The sequence below is a fragment of the Penicillium paradoxum genome (genome assembly GCF_028828445.1).
Source record: "Penicillium paradoxum strain IBT 22861 chromosome Unknown utg000003l_segment0_segment0, whole genome shotgun sequence".
Classification (NCBI taxonomy): Eukaryota; Fungi; Ascomycota; class Eurotiomycetes; order Eurotiales; family Aspergillaceae; genus Penicillium; species Penicillium paradoxum.
The window spans coordinates 3960251-3983479 of record NW_026643181.1 but is presented as its reverse complement, the minus strand read 5'-3'; the positions used below and the strand labels follow the sequence as shown (position 1 = coordinate 3983479).

The following is a 23229-nucleotide window of genomic DNA, read 5'->3' as shown; positions in this document are numbered from 1 at the left end:
GAAATACCATTACTAGGTTTCTCGTTCTCAGGTCGAGATCATCCTAATCTATTATCCTTATCATGGACGATTGTTCTTATGACTGGGTCTCCTCTGTGCAATCCATACGTAACCCCAGATAGACGCTAGTTGTGTCAGTCGATGATCCAATCGTCAAGTCTGCAACCATCCTATTTGTCTCGGTCGCCTTTCGCTTGACTCAAACTGGACTGTAGACTCGAGTCCGCTTGGATGAGAACCCTGATACAGTAGTAGACTAACACTTGTATATTGCGGTCATCTCGTTTCCTGATATAGCTTAATTGAACCCAAGAGAAAGGCTATTTTTACTTGGCGTTAATGTCTTTGATATCGACGTATCGGCATGCCGTGCCACACTCGATCTTTGTCTAGATCGAGTTCATACTTTGAATCGCGGCAATTGCATTGTCAGATATGGTTATTTTGAGAACAATAGCCTTCAAACGTCCTTGCCTTCGTTTCTTTCAATGAGAATCAAAGCAAAGAGGTCTCGATATCTTTCACCAAAGCTGTTTACATACATATATAATCTAGTGCGGAACCCGCCTAGATCTAGGAGAAACCACAACGCCGTGAACAATCGCAAAGTGATATCTTAACATTTACTCAAGAAAGAATAAAAAAATATGTCTCAAACAGCTTGCCCAGCCTCTGCCATGGGCAATTTTAGCCTACTTCCATCCGAAATTATATTCAAGATCCTGGACGACATTATGTGGAGTACCCCAACACTGGTACATGAAAACTTTTGCGCTATTAACCAGCTGATGAAAACTAACAAGCAATTCTATGCATTCATCAAAACAGGATGGTTGGGCAAAAAGTCATTTTCCTATCTCAAGGACAGTGTGAATGCGCTCGAATGGTACCAAGACGCCGAGCACGCATGGGAAACCCTACAAGCGCGTGGCATAGATTCCAGCAACGTGATGCCAATTGAAGGCCATCCCGACTGCGAGCTCGATCTCATCACCGGTATCATTTTCGACGACTGCCCAGAATGTTTCGAGTGGTTGGCCGAGAACCTTCCCCCAGCGTTGATGAGCTGCTGCAACGCAGGCGGTTGGTCCTTCCTTTCTCTAGCAATGCACGCCAAGTCCGAGAAGATACTTGATCGCTTGTTTCAGGCAGGCTACCCTCATGAGCCGAGTGACTTTATTTCCGGTAGAGCTAACGCTATGTTGGCGGACCCGTCGAATATTGGTGTTGCTGCCTCCTCCAAGGACCACCGGTCTTTCACTAAGCTTTTCTTGACATTGAGGGAATTATTGCATGGGCGTGGCTTTAACAGAACTATCAGGGATCGCCTCTCGAAATCAGAGAAAGTGGCTATTCGAAGTGTTGCTCCTCCAGAGCTCCAGAAGTTGCTTTACAATGCTGGAATGATGGTCCTGTACCCTTATCTTCGAAATGGCCCAAATTTCACTACCGAGGGCAACGAAACGACTGAATCTTCTCATGATTCGTAGAGTTATAGCTTTGTGCCTACGCTAAAGGTATAGTGTGTAAGATCTGCAGCATATTTCTGTGGGGGTAGCCTTTCTTTCCCAGCTTATTATACTAACTCATTCACTATATTAAATCACTTCGTCTTTGTTTTTGCATTCCCAGGAAACAATATCAATGTCATCACATAATCAATCATAATCTAACTTCCCTATTTAGAATGTAATCTCTACACCCCGCTACCAAGGCTCTGACAGAGTAGGCATCGTTCCGCGTGATGTTAACTACATACTCATAGTACGCTAGATGTCCCCCCGTAGATCATTACTCTTCAGGCCACGGCACTTCTTTCCTATACATCTTACCATTTACCCTGCTTGGCACGTCGCAGATTTCCTTGGCGTCAATCATCCTCCACAGATAGCCGAGGGTCTTATAGTGTCACAGAGCAATCCTATACTCCCGGCGGCCCGCTACCCCGGATCACCACGATCAATTACCGTTCTGAGCTGCAGAAATTATCCATGAAGGCAAGCGCCGGATGATTTTACTTCTGGCTTCTGCACTCCGCAAAGATGTGTACACTCGTGGAACTGATCTCCAAGCCCTTGGCTTGACTAGCTTTCTTCACAAGTATACAGCGGCCAATCCCATGACCCTAAGTGATATATCCTGGTAGAATTCTAGACGCCCAGGCCCTTTCCACTGATCCAATTAGCAATGCAAAGACTAGGCGCCGCTTTTCGTCTGTGATTTTCCACCAACAACTTCCCGCAAAAGGCTTCATATTTCACCCTCGATGTTACATTCCTGTGCGATTCTTGTTACCATTGGAGTAATTGTGTTTGACGCTATTCCAATATCAGAACGGACCTTTCTCAGAAGCATGATGCTCAAACAGATCAATAGTCCCGTAGACTTCTGGGAAACCAGAGCAGGAAGGACCCGGGACTACATATATAAAGACCAGGTGCCAGGGTCAAATTTATACACGACACAGACAGAATCATCCACCGCACTCTTCACCGAACTGTCAGACCAACATGACACTCTCAAAGCTATCTGCACTTCTAGCCTCCGCTTCCCTCGTTGCAGGCCATGCATATGTCTCTAGCATCGTAGCCGATGGCACAACGTGAGCCGGCCACACAACCAACCGTTTCATTCTCGTACTAAAGGCTAATCCCATTTCACCAGCTACACCGGCTACCTCGCCGACAGATACCCATACATGTCCGACCCCCCAGAGAGCGTCGGCTGGGCAACCACCGCAACCGACCTCGGTTTCGAAGACGGCACTGAATACCAACACCCGAACATCATCTGCCACCGGGACGGTGTCAATGCTGCTATAAGCGCTCCCGTCACCGCTGGTTCAGCCATTGACATCCAGTGGACAGACTGGCCGGAGTCGCATCACGGCCCTCTGATCACCTATCTTGCCTCGTGCAATGGAGACTGCAGCACGGTCGACAAGACCACCCTGGAGTTCTTCAAGATTGAAGAGGAGGGTCTAATTGATGGCTCGTCTCCTCCTGGTACATGGGCCAGCGATGACCTGATTGCTGCAGGGAATAAGTGGACCGTGAGGATTCCCTCGACCATCGCTTCGGGTAACTATGTTATGCGCCATGAGATTATTGGTCTTCACTCTGCCGGTCAGACCAATGGCGCTCAGAACTACCCGCAGTGCTTCAATTTGGAGATTACTGGCGGTGGAAGTGATACCCCTGCTGGCACACTGGGTGAGAAATTGTATACCAATACCGATCCGGGGATTTTGGTGGATATCTATTCTGGATTGACCGAATACATCATCCCCGGGCCTGCTTTGTATGCTTGATTCAACACCACAGAAAGGGAAAGGAGGGTGGGTTTGAGGATATGACGTCCCGAATGCTTGGTTCTAGTGCTTACTCAAGTTTTGCAATCCTATATACGTTTTCGATCTAAATACAACGAATTCCAAATAACAAATCCCAATGAAACCTCTATAACCCCAAACCTACTCCGTCCGCTCATAAGGCAAAGCAATAAACCCACACACCTTCGCCTCCTCAAGCTCCCGATCAACACCTGCAAGACTCAGATCCGACCTGCGCAACTCAAACTCCCCAAAGAAATTCGGCTCCTTCGAAACCTTCTCAAACCCAAGCCCCTCAAACAAAGCCAAACTCCTCACATTCGCCTGCCCAATCTTAACACTAAGACACTCAAACGCCAGCCCCTCCAGCGACCCCTCCGTCGCAACCCCCATCCTCAATTTCCGCACCGTCTCAACACCAACATCCCCACCCGCAACAAACTCATCCAGAATAGCCCCCTGGTTCTGGACGATATACCGCATGAACATAAGCAGCGCGGCACGGCCAAATCCACGGCGCTGGTTGACTTTCTCGGCAATCATGAGCTCGATCTCGCCGACTATCTGCGGCGGGCTGTCGCCTTCCTCGCCGTCATCGACGCGGAGGAAGAGATTGATATCGCCGACCATGGTGGAGGGGGAGTCACTTTCAGTTTGCAGTTGGGTTTGGGTGGGGATGTCGCCTTTGTCTGCTGTGATAGATCGGCAGACGATGAAGGTTAGTTTGTCGGCGTCTTGGCGCCAGCTGCGCTGCATTGAATATTCTTCTTCTAGAGTTAGGGGCTCTGAGGCTGTTGCTTCTTGGATTTCCTGTTTTCTTGGTAAGAATGGGGTCTGCTTGGGAGAGGGGTTGGTTATGGTTTGGATTGTAGTGGGCTTGGCTTACGGGGTCTTTCATCCATTCGTGATATCGGGGTACGTGCCATGATGAGTATGGGACTAGTAGAGCCTTTGAGGAGGAGAGGGCTGTTTGTTCCTCGGAGAGACGATTACATTAGGGTCTTCCATTTGGGTGATCGCTGGGCGACAGTATATATGTGGGTATGTGCATGGGAGTGGCGTACCGATGTTGGCATTGAGTAGCATGGTGATGTATGTTCAGGAAGCGATTCTTTTTTGTGCAGATGATCCAGAACGGGCAACGGGTGTATTTCTCCAGATCAAGACACGTTCGATGTCTATGAGGGCTCTTGATGGGAGCTATCGTCGAGGAAGTTGGTGGGATTGATTCTTCCCACTGTGGGTCTTGGCGCGTGGAGCCATTCGGGATGTATAGCTACGACGTGTCTTTGAGAATGGGTTTATACAACCACTAAAAGTAGTTGGGGAAGTTTGAGGTATTTCATTAGTGCCATATTTTGAATGGCATCTCTATTTGATTCATTTTTGTTCTTCCTGTCCCTTGAAAATCCCAAATCGGACAATCTCGACCTCTAGAGTCTCGGTATCAACCAAAATCAACTCTCCAGTCTCGTTAAATTTGGGAATAGCGAGTAGCCGAACACGAGCAGGTTCAGCACTATCGTCCGTATCCATCATTTCAGTGTCACCATCTAGGCGGAGAGGAACGTCGCCCTCGATGGTGGCAGTTTTGAATTGTGGTTGATTGCCGGCGAAGAAGATGTGAGGACAGGACTCAAGGATAAATGGATCTTCGGATTGGAATGGATACGACCCTGGAAGAAATTGTTAGCAAATATTCTTTGGGACAATTGGATGTCCAACATACAAATAGTATCCGGGGCGGTGGGAACGCCGCAGCGCCAGCGAAGCATGGCTTCCATGATTCGGATCCGGGCGTCGGAATCCACCTCGCTGTCTGGGCTACTATCGCCGCCTTCAATGGGGAGATATCGGAGAACATCGTCCACATTTTGGCCGCTGCATCCCCACAGTCTCCATCCCTCCACGTCCGCGTCCCACGGGTTTGTGACACTGTCGAACCAGCCCGCTTCGGGCTTCTCGTCCCCTTTAGGAGGCGGTGCGGAATATGCCCTTGCCTGGGGGAACATGGCACGGTGGATGCCCTGCTGAGGGAGGGAGAAGTTCGCTGGATCTTTCTCGCCCGACATGAGTGTGACCGGAATGCTAGGCAAGATCTCCGCTAGGAAGTTATCGAGTTGTGTGATAGGTGAGGCGTTGTATGCGGAGGCGTCATAGCCATACTTTTTCGGCTGGGCTTTTGCCGCAGTGTTGCCAGAGTTTGTTGATGCCACATCGGCAACTACACTGGCTCCAAGAGAGTTACCTGCGATGATCAAGCGGGTGATTTTGGAGGAGCTCGACGAAGGGCTGTTCTCGTCGTTGCCAGAGAATCCTGTGTACCCCAAAAGATAATCCGTCAATAGCTCCAAAGTGAGCGTGTCGCTTGAAGTTCCCGTGATTCCCAAACCACTGACGAAGGCGATCTTGCCGTGTTCCTTTCCGGCAAGTTCTACTCCGTTTTCCGGAGCTTTGCCCTCCCATCGTTGAGGTTGTGGCGCTAAATCCGGTAGTTTAATATCAATAACCTCAAAATCTCCGTCCGCATTTTCAGTTCCCAGAGCTGCGACAATGGCACCCGTCGCCAGTTGTGTAGATCGCAAGTAGTTTCCGGTGAGTCGTAAGCGGCCGGACTCATCTTCCATCATGATTTGTGTTGAAGAGGGATCGGACGGGTCGGTGTAGGTGCGGCGGGGAGGGGGCGCAGAAGTAAAGTTCTATGTATTGTTAATGAAAGTAAGAGCGAGAAAAAGACCACGACACTGACTTCTTTGCTAAGGTCGTCCAAAATATTGGGCTTCATTGGCAAGTCCATGTACACGGTGCCGGCGACCCAGCACAGCTCGCCTTGTCGGACGTCGAGGACTCGATCGACACGTCGCACTTTCTCTCCGGCAATCTAGATGTGAGAGCAGGTGTCAGGAGAGTCCATACGCTGGAATCCAAATCAATTCCCGTGTATCAATTGCCCTTACAATGAGTCCATCCCATGCATCTATGGCAACTTGTTCCACGGCTGGCTTCAATTTCGCGAGTCGCAAAAAGTACATGTCGCCATATTGCTGCTGGTAGTGCCGACCTGCGCCAGCCGGCAGATGGAATGTCAGGCGAGGATCATAATGAGAGGGTGTGCGGTAAACTGATTCCTGCTCTTGTTCCTCCTTGCTATCAAAACAGAGCACATTCAATGGTTAGCCAAAGCTCCGTGACAAGTGTCAGACTGGAACAAGGAAGAGTCTGAAGTTATTACCTAGGAGGACTCAAGAATGTGTAGTCTTCAGCATCCGGCGCCATGATTTCCGGAGCAATGCTGAGATATTGTGTTTGGGGATGGTTGGGGTGATGATGCAAAGAGATTTGACGCGCCCGCGCGTCAGTTAGCGCGTTCAATTACATTCCCGCTTTGGGATCTCGCACCAACTGGTTGACCGTTCAAGACATTTCGATGTTCAAGATATAACCGAATTGATTCGGCTATTTGTGGCATATGCATAAGATGGATACTGTGGACCTTTTTATAAATCCTAGCAAAGTTGTACAATATGCCCATAGAATCATGCCATATACAACATAGAAACGACCTTCGAGTCGACTCTACAGCTGATCACGTTCCGATCTATAGGAACGGTGGATCAAATTCAAGGGATTTATCTATATTTCATGCTGCAGTACTCCGTATATGAGGAATGTTTAGAGGATGCAGAAAGTACACAATATGCGGAGTACATAGTGTCCAAGTCGATTAGCCATCAGCTGCCTCGGTCCGCTTGAAGCTTCCCCGCATTCTTCATTCATCAAGACCGAAGCTCCAAATATATAATTCTCATAGCTCAGCTGGAGATACAGAGGACCATTGAGATACAGCCATCTATCAACTGCATTTGACTCTGAATTCTCATAAGCTACTATCCCCATCTGCACCAATAATCGAACAAACATGTCGCTACAAACACCGCTGACCTCCCTTCTCAAAATCCAGCACCCAGTGCTGCTAGCTGGCATGGCTCGAGCATCCAGCGCGCCGCTAGCAGCAGCAGTCTCCAACGCGGGAGGCCTGGGTACAATCGGAGGTCTTGGCTATTCACCAGAGCAATTATCAGAGATGCTCACAGAGCTCAAATCACTTCTCCGCGACCCCTCGCTCCCCTTTGGTGTGGACCTTGCACTACCCCAAGTCGGAGGTGGAGCGCGCGCAACAAATCACGACTACACCCACGGACATCTAGACGAGCTCATCGAAGTGACTATCTCCCACGGCGCAAAGCTCTTCGTCTCCGCTGTCGGTATTCCACCAGCGAAGACCATCAAGCGGCTCCATGAGGCCGGGATCCTGATTATGAATATGGTCGGTGCACCCAAGCACGCTGAGAAGGCTTTCAAGGCGGGCGTCGATATTGTCTGTGCGCAAGGCGGCGAGGGTGGCGGTCATACTGGTGATGTACCGTTCTCTGTGCTCGTGCCTGCTGTTGTGGATGTTGCGCGGAAGTATAAGAGCCCGTTGACAGGCCAGCCAGCGCTTGTTGTCGCGGCTGGTGGTGTCAATGATGGCCGCAGTTTGGCGGCGTCACTGATGTACGGTGCGGCGGGTGTTTGGGTGGGTACGCGGTTTGTCGCATCTGAAGAGAGTGGTGCCAGTCAGCTGCACAAGGAGGCGGTTGTTGGGGCGCAGTTTGGCGAGACCAAGCGCACCCTTGTTGTTAGTGGTCGACCTTTGCGCATGCTGCCCAATGACTATATCAAGGAGTGGGAGAAGCGGCCGATGGATATCGCCGATTTGACTTCCAAGGGTATTGTGCCTATGATGGATGATCTGGAGAAAGACAAGGATATTGATATGCCATTCCTCATGGGTGACGTCTCGGCCGGTATCAGTGAAATTAAACCGGCTGAGGTCATTGTGAAGGAGATGGTTCAGCAGGCCATTGATGTGCTCAGAGTCGGAGGTTCATACATCGGGCCTGCGAGTAAACTATAGATGTGATAGATTTTATACTTGCGATCGAAGGGTGGTAATTGACTGCTCCACTGGTATTTTCACATTTATCATATTCTTTCATTGTTGATAACACTTGACATGTACTTGTACAAAAACACATGGATACTCAGAAAGACTTGGAACCGACGAGGAAGATGTATTGCGCCTCAGTGACCACTGAGGACTATCGTGTGATAGACAAGTACAGATGGTGTGAACCCTCTACATTTTGTTATTCAACACGAACCCTCAAATTCACAGAAGCCACAAGAGACACCAAGGCAAATACTCCATTTACCGTGCGACTCAAACACAAACGTCATGATAAAGTCATCGAGGGTAGCCAAGTCATTTCAATCAAAATCGACATCAAATAAGTGGGAAGAATCTAGAAAACCAAGCCATTGACCCCTGCAGTGTTGCCATTGGCCCGAGCCTCCAAAAGATTTGGGGGCGGAGTTGGTCCGAAGACGGGCTTCTCTGAGGGTTGGTCAACCCGGGTTGGGGGTGGTTCGAGGTCTTCTTCGTCACTGATATCCTCCTCGTCATCTTCGTAGTCATCGTCGTACTCGCTTTCGGTACCTTCATCGTCACCCTCTAAATGATCATCGCCTTCAGCCAGGGCAAGGCCTTCGCCTCGGCCCTGAGCTTGCATGCGCCGGCAAAGGGCTTCTAGGTGGTGGCACTTTCGGCGCCACCTTTCAAGTTCTTCATGGTTCCGGGTCCGTTCCTCTGCCATTTCAAGGATATTGCGGTTAGTTTGCTCATGCTTTCGATTGAGAGTATGATTCTCCTTTTCTAGGCGTTTGGTCTTCTTGGACATTTCTTCCATCTCTTTGCGGAACGTAAGGAAAAGATCGTTGCTGTTGTTTAGAGTGTCCTCGACCTAAAGATCCTTGTCAGCGAGCGAGAATGGATGCGATGGGACCTGTAAGCCTTTCTGTACCTGCTTGAACTTTTCGACGTAGATGTTGAGCTGGCTGCGCAACTCGGCCTCGGTGTGGGAGAAAGTGGAAACTTGGGAAGTCAAAGCTCGGCTGCGGTTGGCCTCAACTTCACCTGCACGACGCTGGTCCTCAAACTTTGAGGCGAGACTTTGAATCTCGGAATCCTTGCCGCGCAGGAGGCCCCTATAATGCAGGTCGCGCGTGTCGAACTGCTCGCTGATGGTCTTGAGCTTGGCACGGAGCCTAAATCCCTCCAATCAGTATTTTAAAGGTCCCAAGAACGGAGAGAACATCGGAGTCGTACGCTTCATCCAAATCGAGATCCACCTTCTCGCTGCGAGGGTTTCCTTTCGCAGCCATGACATCTTGAATGTCATATAGGAGTGAGTCGAGACGTTCGTTGACAATCAAGCGCGCCCTCTTCTCCGTGTCCTCCAACTTCTTGTTCTCATCCTGCCAATTTGTTCAGTTTCCAGTTCCTCCCCGGTGTTTGGCGCACTCGTCTCGCGGCGCATGCTGAAGGACCCACCTTGACTTTCTTGTTCTCTTTCGTAAGTTCTCGACACAACTTTTCAAGTTTATCCTTCATCGTAATGGTTTTGCTGAGATCGGATTTGCCCTTGTCTTGGTCTTTCTGCAATTGATCGGCACGCTTCTTGCTCTTTGAATAATCACGATCCAACTTCTTCATATCCGCCAAGAGTTCGGTATACTTCTTATGGACGGTCTCGAGACGGGTCATAGGGGACTCAATGTTGTTCAAAAGCTGATTGAGGTCACGCGTTGCCTTTTTGACCTCGCGCTCTGTTCCAACATCCAAATTAGCGACCTTGAATTCCCAGGACTGACATCATGGTTCAGCGGCACCAAGCAAACAGGAATAATGCCATGACACCGCAAAAGACAGGGGGAGTCACGCACCAATTTCCGCCTCTTGGTCCTTCTCACCCGCGGCATCTTGCTCCAGCTGGGAGATTTTGGCGGCCAGCAGTTTAGATGTCTCGCTGGGGTCGGCCGCTTTCTTGCCCTTGTTCTTCTTTGCCATAGTGGTAGACGACATTTTAAAGGGTTGCTTTCGTAGACTATCGGAGTAACAACGTATTTGGCGATTCGATCCACGGGACGTTGGTAGACAGGTCGAAAGCCGAAAATTTGCGCAAAATAGGCGGGATACAGAGCAGGATGTAGACGGATCAATCACACGGAGGAAAGATCCCAGAGACAAGGCTCACGAGCGAGATCACTGACTCTGGGATGTAGGCGTCGTTCGTTTGTCGTAGCGTTCGGGAAAGAGCAAATGTTGGTCTCCGGAGCAGAACTTCGACGAGGGGACAATCTTAGTCATCGACCCAGAAGTGGAAGGCGCCTGGGAAACGGCGAGTACAAGAGCTGTTTCAGTAATCCAATCTGTATCGAGTAGGGTTTGACTGTCAATAAGGCGATTGGAAAAGTGACCAGAAGGGATGTCCACAAGTTCCTTCGGACATACTTCAACCCTATTGTGCCTCGGGGCCCGGGGCCATTCATGAGGCTTACGCTAGCAGAGATGATGTAAGCGGAATCTGGACTGTCGAGGTGGACATTTTCAACTCCGGGGTTGCGAGCTTGTTCTTGAAACCATCAATTCCCCAGAATCATGTTGCGCTCATCAATGCGCTTCGGTACGGCGCGGGTTGCCAACGCCCGCCCTTTTATCGGACGTTCATTAAAGCCGACCCAAACGATCCTTCCGCGCAATACCTCGAGAGCTGCATCGACAGTGACCAATTTGGATAACTTCCCCAAGGTCGGGGAAAAGCTCCATGGATTCACACTTAAAGAGAAGAAGCATGTTCCTGAGCTTCACTTGACTGCGGTCTGGCTGAAACACGACCAGACAGATGCAGACTACATGCATGTAGCAAGAGATGATAAGAATAATGTGTTTGGAATCGGGTTCAAGACAAACCCACCGGATGCTACTGGTGTGCCTCATATCTTGGAGCATACAACATTATGTGGCAGCGAGAAGTGAGCAAGAGTCCGATTATTCCCATCCCCTTGGTATCTCCGCTGACCTAGTAATCTCTCAAGATTTCCCATCCGAGACCCGTTCTTTAAGATGCTCCCTCGCTCCCTCTCAAATTTTATGAATGCTTTCACGGCTTCTGACCACACTACCTATCCATTTGCCACAACCAACAAGCAAGATTTCCAGAACCTCTTGTCCGTTTATCTCGATGCTACCCTGCATCCATTGCTCAAGGAATCCGACTTCAGACAAGAAGGTTGGCGCCTGGGTCCCGAGGATCCGCGTGCTGGAGAGTCAGTTCCCGGGCAAACCGAGACCAAGTTGTCATTGGAGGACATCGTGTTTAAGGGTGTTGTGTACAACGAGATGAAGGGCCAGATCTCCGATGCAAACTACCTCTACTACATTCGTTTTAAGGAGAGCATCTCCCCTTCGCTGAACAACTCGGGTGGAGACCCAGAGTATATCACAGATCTCACTCACAAACAGTTGACAGAATTCTCCAAACGCAACTACCACCCCAGCAACTCCAAGATCTTTACTTATGGTGATATGCCTCTGGCTGATCACTTGCAGCAGGTCGGTGCTGTCCTAGATGGTTTCCAAAAAGGACAAGCGGATACCGATATCAAGCTTCCTCTAGACCTCACCAAGGGACCTTTGAACGTAACGGTTCCTGGCCCCATCGACACATTTGCCGGCGAAGATAAGCAGCATAAGACGTCCACATCTTGGTATATGGGCGACACCACTGACATTGTGGAAACTTTCTCCGTTGGAATCGTTTCCTCGCTCCTCCTCGATGGCTACGGCTCACCAATGTACCGAGCTCTTGTTGAGAGCGGTCTTGGCTCTTCGTTCACGCCAAACACCGGTCTTGACTCGTCTGGCCGAACCCCCATTTTCTCGGTTGGACTTAACGGTGTGACAGAAGCAGATGCCCCAACTATCAAGGGCGTGATCCAGAATGTCTTCCGAGAATCGGTTGCGGCTGGTTTCAGCGAGGAGAAAGTTCGAGGTTTCCTCCATCAGCTGGAGCTCGCGCTACGCCACAAGACTGCGAACTTTGGAATTGGTGTGATGGAGAAAACCATCTCCACTTGGCTTAATGGCTCAAATCCCATGAAAGAGCTGGCATGGAATGATGTCATCAACGAGTTCAAGAGCCGATATGCGAAGCCTGGTTATCTGGAGTCCTTGGTGGAAAAATACCTCGTTAACGACCAGTGCATGACCTTTACCATGGTTGGTACTCCCACTTTTAACAAAGAATTGGACGAGAAGGAAGCGGTGCGCAAGGAGAAGAAACTTGCTCAGCTTATTGCCGAGCACGGATCGGTGGAGAAGGCTGTCACTAAGCTCGGAGAGGAGGAGTTGGAACTTCTCAAGATCCAAGAAGACGCCCATAATGCTGATCTGAGCTGCCTTCCATCTTTGAGAGTCAAGGATATCTCACGAGAGAAGGAACGCAAGCCTGTCCGTGAGTCCAAGGTCGAGGGCGCTGATGTTGTCTGGCGCGAGGCTCCCACCAATGGCTTGACTTACTTCCAGGCTTTGAACGACTTTGTGGATCTTCCCGATGATCTCAGGTTGCTCATGCCCTTGTTCAATGACTGCGTCATGCGTTTGGGAACTGCCAACCGGTCTATGGAACAGTGGGAAGATTTGATCAAACTGAAGACTGGAGGTATCTCGACATCGTCCTTCCTTGTATCGTCCCCAACGCACTTGGACCAATTTAAGGAGGGCATGCAGTTCTCCGGATTTGCAATTGACAAGAACATTCCCGAGATGCTGGAAATGCTCTCGGTTCTTGTTACAGAGACGGATTTCAATAGCCCTGCTGCGCCGGCGATGATCCAGGAACTCCTACGGATGACTACCAATGGAGCTTTGGATGCTATCGCAGGAACTGGTCACCGGTTCGCCGTCAACGCTGCGGCTGCTAGCCTGTCCCGAAGCTTTTGGGTCCAAGAGCAGCAGTCTGGTCTTGAGCAACTACAAGCCACTGCCAACCTGCTTCGGGACGCACAGTCCTCTCCCGAGCGCCTCCAGGAGCTGATTGAGAAGCTTCGCCTGATCCAGTCCTTCGCTATATCTTCTTCTAATCTCCGCGTTCGCATGGTCTGTGAAAAGGAGAGTGCCAGTGCCAACGAATCAATTCTGCAAAAGTGGATTTCCGGTCTGCCTCAAGCCCGTTCCCCAGCAGCTGACTTGGCCACCGCTTCCTTTAAGTCAGCTGACAAGGCATTCTATGATATGCCATACAAGGTCTATTACTCTGGCCAAGCTACTCAGACTGTGCCATTTGTCGACCCATCCAGCGCTCCTCTCAGCGTCTTGTCCCAGCTTCTTACTCACAACTACCTCCACCCTGAGATCCGCGAGAAGGGAGGTGCCTATGGTGCGGGTGCGAGCAACGGACCTATCAAGGGTATCTTCACCTTTATGAGCTACCGGGACCCGAACCCTCTGAACTCGCTCAAGGTCTTCAAGAACAGCGGTATCTTTGCTAGGGATCGTGCTTGGTCCGAACGCGAAATCGAGGAAGCCAAGCTTGGTATCTTCCAAGGCCTTGATGCCCCTATGAGCGTCGATGATGAAGGTTCCCGTTACTTCATGAGCGGTGTAACCCACGAAATGGATCAACGCTGGAGAGAGCAGGTCCTGGATGTCACCGCCAAGGACGTCAATGCAGCCGCCGAAAAATTCCTGGTGAATGGCACGCGGAAAACGACTTGCGTTCTCGGTGAGAAGAAGGACTGGGCTGATTCTGAATGGGAGCTGCGCAAGCTCTCCATGGATGCTACTGAGTAAGCAGCATCTTCAAAGAATCGCAAGTACTTGCTCTCATTGCCTTGCAAATATTCCCTTTAAACTCGGCATGATCCTTGTTTAGGGGAAGTGTACCACCACTTCATGTTCCCATGTTTTTCTATATGATTGCATTCCCCCGCATCACATCTTACGCTGTACATATATCCATGTATATCTAACCTGTATACATCTCCATTCTGCTCTTTCTTTGTTCTATCTCTCCTCCCTTTCCCTGACCATTTCCCAACCGCGCTGAAGATATTCACGTGCTTCGGCACAGAGCTCATCACATCTACAACCAGTCACTCCCTTTGGTTGCAAGGTGTCGCATTCATTTCCGTCATGGAGGATGCTCGCGCAAGAAAAAAGAGAATGTGAACCTCATGGTACACTTCTTTTCTCCGTTTTTCGGAACCGCCCTGGACCTATAAGTCTACACAGGACGGACTAAAAACGAGGGAACATTAATCTCACAAGATTCGTAGAAATTAGAAATATGCTCACAATCTACATCTTCGCACTTCCGAGGCAGTTGTCTGGTCTTTTTACGTTGCATAGATAGCACGTGAACCCCAAATGTAAACAAGGCAAACACTCGATCCCTTAGCTCTGATTGGAAGAACAGTAAAAAGCGGAGGAAGTGTAATCTCCCCGTGTTTGACGTTTGATAAGACACAACAGCTTCCGCTCACACCCCCTAACCTTTAATTTGCTACCCCAAAGTGTGATGAAGATCTACTCCGTGTAGCTATGAAACGTACTGCGGTGGGCCCTAGGCCGACCAAGGCTTGTGGTGAGTTGGGAGAGAGGGTATCCAATTGGCAAGAAGCTAACCCGGGAAAGTAAATTGCCGACGTCTGAAGGTATAGACATTGCACCTTCGCAATCTGCCTCTTGAAGCCAGGGGGAAATTTACATTATTTAGATGAAATGCGAAGTGTCCGGGCCACCTCCATGTCGCCGTTGTCGTCACACTCGAGCCGCTTGTATATTCAAACCGCGGGCCAATGTGAGCAGCATATCGAAATAATAACCCGAAAGAAGAGCTGATGTCCTAGCTAGGCTTCTGCAATGCATGACCTGCTGGAGATACAGCAAGATCATGTTGTTAATGCTGCCCCGGTGATCACAGATCACCAATCAATTCTGGATCGGCTGTCCAGGATCGAGGCTGCGCTAGGCATCGCCGAGGATCAAGTCACTTTGTCTCGTGAGGCAAGTCCCGAAGAAGATACAGAAGATGTCTCATTGCGGGGAGTATGGAAGGCACTTGCACATTTACGAGTCATTTCTCGTCCGCCCCCGGATGAAAGTGTCTGGTCCCGTCGCGTTGTGAAACAACTATGGACCTCGTATGTACTGTTCCAATAATGATGTTGCAATCGGTATCTGATGAGATGGCAGATTTATAAATGATCTTCCGCTTCTTCATTTTCTGAAGGATCATGGGGCGTTTACTTCCCCAACGCCTGTCCTCCTCGCTTCTGTGCTCTACATATCTGCTCTGCATCACCCACCAGCCGGGCTGAGTTCGTTAAACTCGGGCTATTTTACCGCTATCTGTTGTGCTATTGCGGAGCTTGCGACCCCACGTTTGCATCGACGCTCCCTGTATGCGGAAAAGAAGACAGATGAAGAGCAAAATGCTCCAACCCCACAATTAAAAAGAGAGGATGCATTTCACGACATCCTTGGCCTCATTATGGCTTGCCTGGGCTCTGAAGCTTATATTGAAACAACTGGATCGTGGATTGCAATGGCATATCGTATCTGGCTTGACTATCTTCCAACAGAAATGAATTCCACCACACTGGACTGGCGTGGGTTATTCTCTGGTCTCCAGGTAAGTGAGGTAATTGAGGCCCCAAGACAGAATATCTTGCTGAATCTGTTGATATAAGGTCATCGATATTGAACACGCCTCAATGCACATGTCATACCCACTACTTCCACGACACGCACCAGCCCCAGGTATACAAAGACTAGATAGTCACCAAGGACATGCCTTCCAGGGCCTCGCAGAAATGATGCATTTTGGATTGAGCCATTTTGTTGGCCGTGGACTTCCAAGCATCTGGTCTTCTATCAATGCTAGTGAGGCTGATACCGTGCCTGCGACTTGTTCTCCATTTACAGAGAATGATTCCCGTGTCATCCGACATTGGGCGCGTAAACTCGATGACTGGTTGGTACGATACAATGGCGCATCTCGTGAGTGTTTCTGATTCTCTAACGGAACTTCCAAATCTGACTGTAGCTAGAGCCAACACCGTCTGATCGAAAAGGTATCCTTATCCTACTACAGTATCATTTGCACAAACTATATGTCCTTTCAATTTATCACCCAGCTCGCGGGTTCGAGCTGAGTCCTGCGAACATCAGCACTTTTGAGCGACATGAGTTGCTAGTTTCAGCACGAGCGGTATTGAGACTCAGACAAGATGATGCGAGCATCTGGTCTAACTGGGACTTAGTAGTGAGTTCAATTCTACTTCCCATAGTATTTTTTCCTAACAAGATAGATGATCACCTGGGCGGCCGTGTTGCTACTGCAGGGCGTTGAAGACGGCATAACTCACCAACATGGTAAAGCAAATTCCAATCCCAAAGGGCAGCGCAATGAACTCCTTCTGATGTCAAATCTAGATCTGCATCTCATCCAAACCCATCTTCAGAGCCTAGAACGAAGAAGTCAATCTGCAACGAGCATTCACGCCGTTCTATCTCACCACCTCGAGTCCAACATGGAAGCCATGCACACTCCCCCAGATACAAGCCTGGCACTAGCCTTCCCAGGACCCCGCGCAGACGACTCATGGACTATATTCGACCAAGAAATTATGTCCCTTGCGAACCCGCCATGGCTATTCGAGGAATCGATGCAACTGCCACAGATCCAAAAATCATCCGCAGTGCACCAGTTACAGGCTGGACTCCCACCCGTCCAATACGATTCGGTCATGCTGGAACAGCCTTCGCAACACTTCGCAGCAAACACGCAGTAGGAATGTACACTCAGGATTGACAATTGATTGAACTAATTTGAGGACGAAAATAATATATAATCTAAACTCATGCTGTATTTAATCCACATCTAGGAACCTCCCCTATACTCTTCTCACACTAAATCTCAACTTGAAAGTATCCAATCCCTCATGATAATCCTTCATCACCTTATCATGTCCAGCCCACTTCTCCATCCAAGTCTCAACTTCCCACTGCGTCCCAGTTTCAGCACCTACTTGCTCCCAGAGCTTCTTCCACGTAGCGGGGTCATGGCGATAGTGCCCACCGGCAGCCTGTTCCTCTGGAGATGGAGGATCCACACGACCGACTTGCCGGCCGATAATAAGAGAATCAGGTTTGTCATGGAGAATCCCAACCAGCCGCTTGGCAACAAGAACCTGCTGGTCCCAGTTGAACAGATGGAAGAAGGAAGCGGCGTTGACAATATCGATTTTGTCCGTTAATTTCTTTACTAGATCAGAGTTATCGTCGAAGATATCTGCTACTATGAACTGGGCTTTGAGGGTGTCGTGATCATTGAAGAGATCGTAGCCAATATCGTAGAAGTCTTGACGTAGGTCCGAGGCATAGAGGTTCTCAGAGTGGACACCGTCAAAGACCTGGTATGATTTGTTAGTCTTTTTGTTCTATTAGTTAAGGCGATCCTAAGCCCAGGATTTGATGGCTTAGGTCGTGATGTATGTCTTGCTCACCAGTTGGCGCAGCTCTTGTCCGACTGCACACCCCACATCGAGCAGCTTTTGGCCGGACTTCAGTCTCTCCAGGATCTCCGGGTAGAGGGGAGATTGAGGGATGCTCAAGTCCAAGAATCGGAATGATCCAATGCATGGGTACGGGAACTGGAAGTTGGGGTTAGCAAAGGTACCGATTTCCCGACGCTGCGTCTTATATATTCGAAACCCTGAGTATTGAAAGCAAAGACATGGTTCTATCAATCCCGTTGCTGATATTGTACTTACTACGGCGAATGCACGGTCTCTCTGCGTGGTTCAATCATTATCAGTACTGTACTGTCTCACCACAGAACACGAGTAAGCAGACTCACCACTTTCTTCACATGTTCCACGACCTGATTAGGCGGTATTTTGCTATACTTCTCCAGCAGAGTCTTTGCCGGCTCAGGAGCCTCGGTCAATTCCGGCTCATACCAAGGGAACTGTTGGGGATCGAAGCCGCCATCGAGGATGGATTTGAGATCGGACTCGGCTTTGGCCATGATGACAGTTGCGGGTTGTTTGAACAGTACAATTGGACTATATTGGAGAGATTGCCACCGCTGCCTTTGAAATGAGTTGAATTCGCAAGACTCAGGGCAAGTCGGGAAATGAGGCGTGTGGGGCGTGTCCCCGCGATCGAGCACGCAATACGTCTTGTCTTCAGTGAAGACGGGTATTTAGCACAAGTTCAACGCTACCTAGCCAGGATCTGACATATAGTCTACAGTAGGTGTGTAAATACTTCTACCGTGCTCATATCTGAACTCGCCTTGATTTCCAGGCCACTGGTGGAGTGTGATGCTCCCTGAATTCATGGTGAGTGGAATAACGAATACTTTGGGAATACTATAAAGAAGAGAATCTAATTGCTATAAGGTGTATATGCTAACTGGGCAGGGCTTTCACGGCATGCCTTCTCAATCGCGCACTCCGCAAGTTGCTTCAGCTCCGACATCAATGCAGATGCCAATTTGAAGCGAATGACCTCACTCCTAGCAGTCCTGTGCGAAAGATTCTTCCCCATGATAGCCGTGATCACCTGTAGAAGATGTATATCGCTGCGCGTATGCAGGTCGAGGGGCGCTTGGAGGATACTGTAGAAAATAGCGAGCAGCGCAGACATAGGATAGAAAATGAGAGCCCTAAATGATTCTTGATTAACGGCCGACCTCGAAGCAGAGAAAAGAAACAAGAGACGAGGCACACATACCATAGGAAATCAGCTTTCAATACATGTTCTGCGGCTTCGAGATAGCAAAGTGTAGACCGACTTGCTTCAATGGATATCGCGAGACTGGAATTCACTCCGTCCACTAGCAAGCTCTCCCTGATCCATCTCTTGCAGCGAATGCTCGCCTGGTGAACGATGGACTTGCACAAGTAGTAATTTAGGCGTAGCATGACTGGGAACATGCAGACATTGGGATCCGAGGACTTATGTGTGAAGGAACTCGTCGGTCGCCATTCCAGTGGGATGGAAAGGCGCCACTCTTCTAGCTCGTCATCCAACTCTCGGATTGACTTGAGGATTTCCGCATCTGACTTTTTCCGAGAGGCCACTGAGTAAAGGGTGTCGTATGCTCGAGACTTAATGATGCTTAAACGGAGGTCAAATGGAAAGACCGGCCCTTTGAAAGTTAACTCCTTGCTCTCTGGATCAACGAATGCGCGATCTAAATAGCCGGGTGGAAGAGTCAGATCGCAATTGTCATCTGAAATCGTAGGTGGGAGGCCCGTCTGAAGAACAATGTCCTTATCCATCGAGTAGGTAAGCCAAAATAGATTGCGTAATGCCTGTTGTGTTTTTCGCGCACGACTGCCATGGGAGACTGTCTCATTATGATAAATGTTGGCACCGAGAAAGAACAATAAACGTGCGGCAATGGTACAAAAGTAATTGGCAGTCCATATGTTTCCGGATGCAAACTCATAAATAGTCTTTTCAGGGCGAGTTAGCTTTTCTAAATCCTCGAAAATCCTCATAGAATGCGAACGTCACTGACCAGCATGGTGACTGCCTGGGCACCCTCTATGTTGGCAAGTTGCGGCGATGTATGTGTAATAAGCAACTTGCATGTAAAGGCCAAGCCATGATAGTCCACAAACTCAGGTAGGGGATAGTTGTCAATGCCTTTGCTATGAAAGACGCATGACGAGAAGAGTAAAAATGCGATGACACATGCGCGAGAATTTAAATCTTCGAGACTGAACGTGGATCGTCCATGCCGATAGACTGATTTGATCGTATCTTCGAAGATTTATATGTCAATCACCGGAAATATTTGTTGTATAGCGAAATCGCTTTTGTAGGCTTCAAAGTAGCTGCGCACCACTTCAATTCCGGGTAAGGAAATCATGCTATGACTCGGTTCTGTATTCCAATCATCTTTCCCAGGACTTGACTGGTCCCATGAAATTACTCGTCCAGACCGAGCTTGGACCCATTGTCGACCCTCTGGTGAAAGGAACAGAGCAGACGTGAGTGAGTTGAACATGCCTAATTCCCGGCACGCAAACTGGCTATCCCCCATGGATAGAGCCGGAAGTAGATCCTCGCTGCTATTCCTTGCACCGGATGAGCCGCCTGTAGTTCTGCGACCATTCATAACGAATGGCTGAAGTGGCGATGCTACTTGAGTTTAGCTGCAACATTTCATTTCATGAGCCACTCGAAAGGAAGCTTACTGGAAGCGAGATGAGACGCGGGGATATTGGCAACCAAAGCCTGCTCAATATAGCTGATCCGTTCCGTTAAGCCTTGAACCCTTCGTTTGCTATTCTTATTGTCAGATACATACGGAATAGTAAACCTAAATTAATGATATGTAGATGTTACGTACCGGTAATCAACTCCACGTCTCTTTCTGCGCATCACACGCGTAAAGGTACAGGGCTGATCGTGATGATTGCACCAGTCACAACGAGGCTGTGCGGGGTCACATTTGATCTGAATTGTTAACTGGTGTCAGAAAAGCAGGGATGGGTACTGCGAACCTTGCGTTTGTGGCAGTTATCACAAGCGCGTGGGATGCCCTTGCGAGGGGCGTCGTTTGTAGCCATGGGAATCCGGAGAAATAGGGGGGATATGCTTCACCAGACCTCTGAGTGGCGTCTTAGCGGAGATCACCTGAAGAGCAATCATCTGGGCATGATGTCCAGGTGGCTTTACTCACTGAGCCCTCGAATACCCCCACAGAAGCTCACCCGACAGGAACAGAGCTTATATCACCCTAGGTCTTAAACAGGAACCGAGAGTTTTCGTTTTGTCGAGTGATACAGTACCTGTATCTTTCCCACATAGAATACTGCGCGAGCTGCTACGGGGCTGCTGAGCTACAGTGGTTTCTGCAGAATACTGAAAACTACCGCGATTGACTACGTCTCGGGTCACGGATCCAGCAATTTTCGAGAAGGTCTCGGTCATAGAACTTGAAAGCGACCTCGGAACTAAGAACGTTGGAAACTTCTTAGTACCTCACCTAGACCTGCCCAGGAGGGCACCGGCTTTAGGGCGCTAGGGCTAGCACATCCGCTTAGTCACGATTACTGGGCAGAGGTCAGGGGATCTTCAGCAGCCCTGGGCCCCTGGGGGGCAATCGTAGCTTGACTAAGCGGAGGTTCCAGCCCTGGAGTGGACCCGTCAAGCTCTAGAGATTGATTAAACTCATCTAATGACCTTCAAGCCAGGAGAGAGAAGTAGTGCACTGCCTCTTTTGATTTCATCACCCGGTCCTGGACATCAGCAACAGCGTCAGAAGGCAAACTCACAGTTCCAATAGGCAGTATTACATTCCCATCGGAGAGCCTTCTCTGGCGCTCTCTGCGGCTAGTTCCAACTATTAATGACTCGCTTGCTCTCCTTCTATTGCGGCAAATGCAGAAGGCTTATCCATCTGGAGTTCGACGATTAGTTTATGAGCATTACACTGACTCGCTAGAAAGAACCCTCTTGGCGGTCAAGAGCCAAATGCTCCAAGTGCTGTGAATCACTGTCTATAACGGTGGTAGGCCCAGGGAGCCCTGGTAATATTCCAGCTTTCTTAGGGAGGCAGTTAGGTGACGATTGGGGTGTCGTGGTAAATTGACCAAGGTTCGGTGTTCTATGAACGTATAGGCATGAGAAATATAGCCTGTAAACTCATCCGATTTGACATGTTCACCAGTTCCCTTCCTACCAGAGCAGCCCTTAATTACCTTTGTTTCACCGCGTTAAAGTATATACTTCGAGCCTCAATATCAAGGCTACCAGGTAGTTACGTTTGTCTTGATGCACAATAAATAAGATGTTAATATATTCATAGATGACTAGTGAACTATGTTCCAATTGTGATACCTGCATGTAGATACTATTGCCAGAGAACAAAGACATAGAAAGCACAGTTCTAAACAAGCACATATGAATCAAATTTTATAGGTTCATTCTATCTACAAAGCACATCTCCCTGTGTTGAATCCTCATCCAATAGGTAACTACATAAGTAGTGCATTGTGCATCAATAAAGATGAGCAGAAACCATGGCCACCAACTCTAGCAACAACAACGATGTCAGTGACATATAACGACATTCTCTTCCTTGCTCTGAGACACTCATCCAACACTTCGATATCTAGTACGCCCGAATCCCAACAATAATATGGCAAATCCGAACCCTCCGCAACAACCACGAGCTAGACGGCATCGCCATCTGGAACGCCATCCTCACCCTCCGATTCCCCCCAGCCCAAGGCTTCATCCACCCACAAATCCACAACATCTGGCACGGGGACCCTGACTCCTTCACTCTCGAACTCACCCACTTAAGATACGGCCAGCAGAACCCCGTTCTGGCACTGTACTACCGAAGCGTTAATCGGCGTGATGATAACCAATGGGACTACGCACAGCGCGCGCTGGAGATGTATCTTTCGGCTCGGTTTGGGGATCTCGCGGAATATGCGTTTCCGGTTTATGGGATCCTGGCGATTGGTGTGAAGGTGAAGGTTTTTACATACGATGGGCCGTCGAGGAGTATTGAGCCGTTTGTTCCGCCTTGGGATTTGGAGAGACATCACCAGCTGGTTTGGGATATGCTGGGCATGATTGCTGGGATTCATACCGGTGGTATTTCGGAGATGGGAGGTGGTGTGGATGTCTTGGGTGGGGAGGATAAGAAAGATGAGTGATGGAAATGGGGTTGGGATGGCTTGATGTTGGAAATCGATGGATCTGGATTGAGCTTCTGTTCATCAGGTGTATGCGGGTGCTACAGGTTCCGGGGTATGATGAGGATCATCATACTGTTCACGATTATGCTATGCCAGAAAAGAACACTACAATGAAGGGGTTAAATGACTACCAAGGCCAATTGGTGCATGGGGACCGAAAAAGCATAATAATTATTTTAAGGTCGTTGTGGGTGTTATCAAAATTTTCTTGTGCATTC

The 23229-nt window shown here is 49.1% G+C and overlaps 12 protein-coding genes across 12 annotated transcripts; 7 read left to right on the top strand and 5 right to left on the bottom strand.

The window, feature by feature from the left end:
* Positions 1 to 647: 647 nt before the first annotated feature.
* N7457_003330 (uncharacterized protein) lies at positions 648 to 1490 on the top strand (the record flags this gene model as incomplete). The annotated part of the gene is made up of 1 exon (XM_057174375.1): positions 648 to 1490. The coding sequence occupies one exon, from the start codon at positions 648 to 650 to the stop codon at positions 1488 to 1490; it is 843 nt and encodes a 280-aa protein (XP_057034526.1).
* Positions 1491 to 2510: 1020 nt separating this feature from the next.
* N7457_003329 (AA9 family lytic polysaccharide monooxygenase) lies at positions 2511 to 3310 on the top strand (the record flags this gene model as incomplete). Its single annotated transcript, XM_057174374.1, has 2 exons — positions 2511 to 2602; positions 2665 to 3310. 2 exons carry the CDS (start codon positions 2511 to 2513, stop codon positions 3308 to 3310), a joined length of 738 nt encoding a protein of 245 aa, XP_057034525.1.
* Positions 3311 to 3472: 162 nt separating this feature from the next.
* Positions 3473 to 4087, bottom strand: N7457_003328 (uncharacterized protein; the record flags this gene model as incomplete). Its single annotated transcript, XM_057174373.1, has 1 exon — positions 3473 to 4087. One exon carries the CDS (start codon positions 4085 to 4087, stop codon positions 3473 to 3475), a length of 615 nt encoding a protein of 204 aa, XP_057034524.1.
* Positions 4088 to 4711: 624 nt separating this feature from the next.
* N7457_003327 (DNA-directed DNA polymerase delta subunit POL31) lies at positions 4712 to 6607 on the bottom strand (the record flags this gene model as incomplete). Its single annotated transcript, XM_057174372.1, has 5 exons — positions 4712 to 5007; positions 5061 to 6030; positions 6081 to 6212; positions 6289 to 6478; positions 6564 to 6607. The coding sequence occupies 5 exons, from the start codon at positions 6605 to 6607 to the stop codon at positions 4712 to 4714; spliced, it is 1632 nt and encodes a 543-aa protein (XP_057034523.1).
* A 643-nt stretch (positions 6608 to 7250) lies between these two features.
* Positions 7251 to 8288, top strand: N7457_003326 (NAD(P)H-dependent flavin oxidoreductase; the record flags this gene model as incomplete). The annotated part of the gene is made up of 1 exon (XM_057174371.1): positions 7251 to 8288. The coding sequence occupies one exon, from the start codon at positions 7251 to 7253 to the stop codon at positions 8286 to 8288; it is 1038 nt and encodes a 345-aa protein (XP_057034522.1).
* A 388-nt stretch (positions 8289 to 8676) lies between these two features.
* Positions 8677 to 10295, bottom strand: N7457_003325 (taxilin; the record flags this gene model as incomplete). Its single annotated transcript, XM_057174370.1, has 5 exons — positions 8677 to 9174; positions 9235 to 9478; positions 9540 to 9688; positions 9765 to 10039; positions 10157 to 10295. 5 exons carry the CDS (start codon positions 10293 to 10295, stop codon positions 8677 to 8679), a joined length of 1305 nt encoding a protein of 434 aa, XP_057034521.1.
* A 576-nt stretch (positions 10296 to 10871) lies between these two features.
* Positions 10872 to 14063, top strand: cym1 (pitrilysin family metalloprotease cym1; the record flags this gene model as incomplete). Its single annotated transcript, XM_057174369.1, has 2 exons — positions 10872 to 11245; positions 11309 to 14063. The coding sequence occupies 2 exons, from the start codon at positions 10872 to 10874 to the stop codon at positions 14061 to 14063; spliced, it is 3129 nt and encodes a 1042-aa protein (XP_057034520.1).
* A 750-nt stretch (positions 14064 to 14813) lies between these two features.
* On the top strand, positions 14814 to 15113 carry N7457_003323 (uncharacterized protein; the record flags this gene model as incomplete). Its single annotated transcript, XM_057174368.1, has 2 exons — positions 14814 to 14905; positions 14933 to 15113. 2 exons carry the CDS (start codon positions 14814 to 14816, stop codon positions 15111 to 15113), a joined length of 273 nt encoding a protein of 90 aa, XP_057034519.1.
* A 21-nt stretch (positions 15114 to 15134) lies between these two features.
* N7457_003322 (uncharacterized protein) lies at positions 15135 to 17068 on the top strand (the record flags this gene model as incomplete). The annotated part of the gene is made up of 5 exons (XM_057174367.1): positions 15135 to 15415; positions 15468 to 15906; positions 15965 to 16274; positions 16325 to 16539; positions 16586 to 17068. 5 exons carry the CDS (start codon positions 15135 to 15137, stop codon positions 17066 to 17068), a joined length of 1728 nt encoding a protein of 575 aa, XP_057034518.1.
* Positions 17069 to 17170: 102 nt separating this feature from the next.
* N7457_003321 (uncharacterized protein) lies at positions 17171 to 18306 on the bottom strand (the record flags this gene model as incomplete). The annotated part of the gene is made up of 3 exons (XM_057174366.1): positions 17171 to 17689; positions 17783 to 17968; positions 18136 to 18306. The coding sequence occupies 3 exons, from the start codon at positions 18304 to 18306 to the stop codon at positions 17171 to 17173; spliced, it is 876 nt and encodes a 291-aa protein (XP_057034517.1).
* Positions 18307 to 18668: 362 nt separating this feature from the next.
* Positions 18669 to 19567, bottom strand: N7457_003320 (fungal specific transcription factor domain-containing protein; the record flags this gene model as incomplete). The annotated part of the gene is made up of 2 exons (XM_057174365.1): positions 18669 to 18900; positions 19017 to 19567. 2 exons carry the CDS (start codon positions 19565 to 19567, stop codon positions 18669 to 18671), a joined length of 783 nt encoding a protein of 260 aa, XP_057034516.1.
* Positions 19568 to 22321: 2754 nt separating this feature from the next.
* N7457_003319 (uncharacterized protein) lies at positions 22322 to 22969 on the top strand (the record flags this gene model as incomplete). Its single annotated transcript, XM_057174364.1, has 2 exons — positions 22322 to 22351; positions 22418 to 22969. The coding sequence occupies 2 exons, from the start codon at positions 22322 to 22324 to the stop codon at positions 22967 to 22969; spliced, it is 582 nt and encodes a 193-aa protein (XP_057034515.1).
* Between the last annotated feature and the right edge of the window lie 260 nt (positions 22970 to 23229).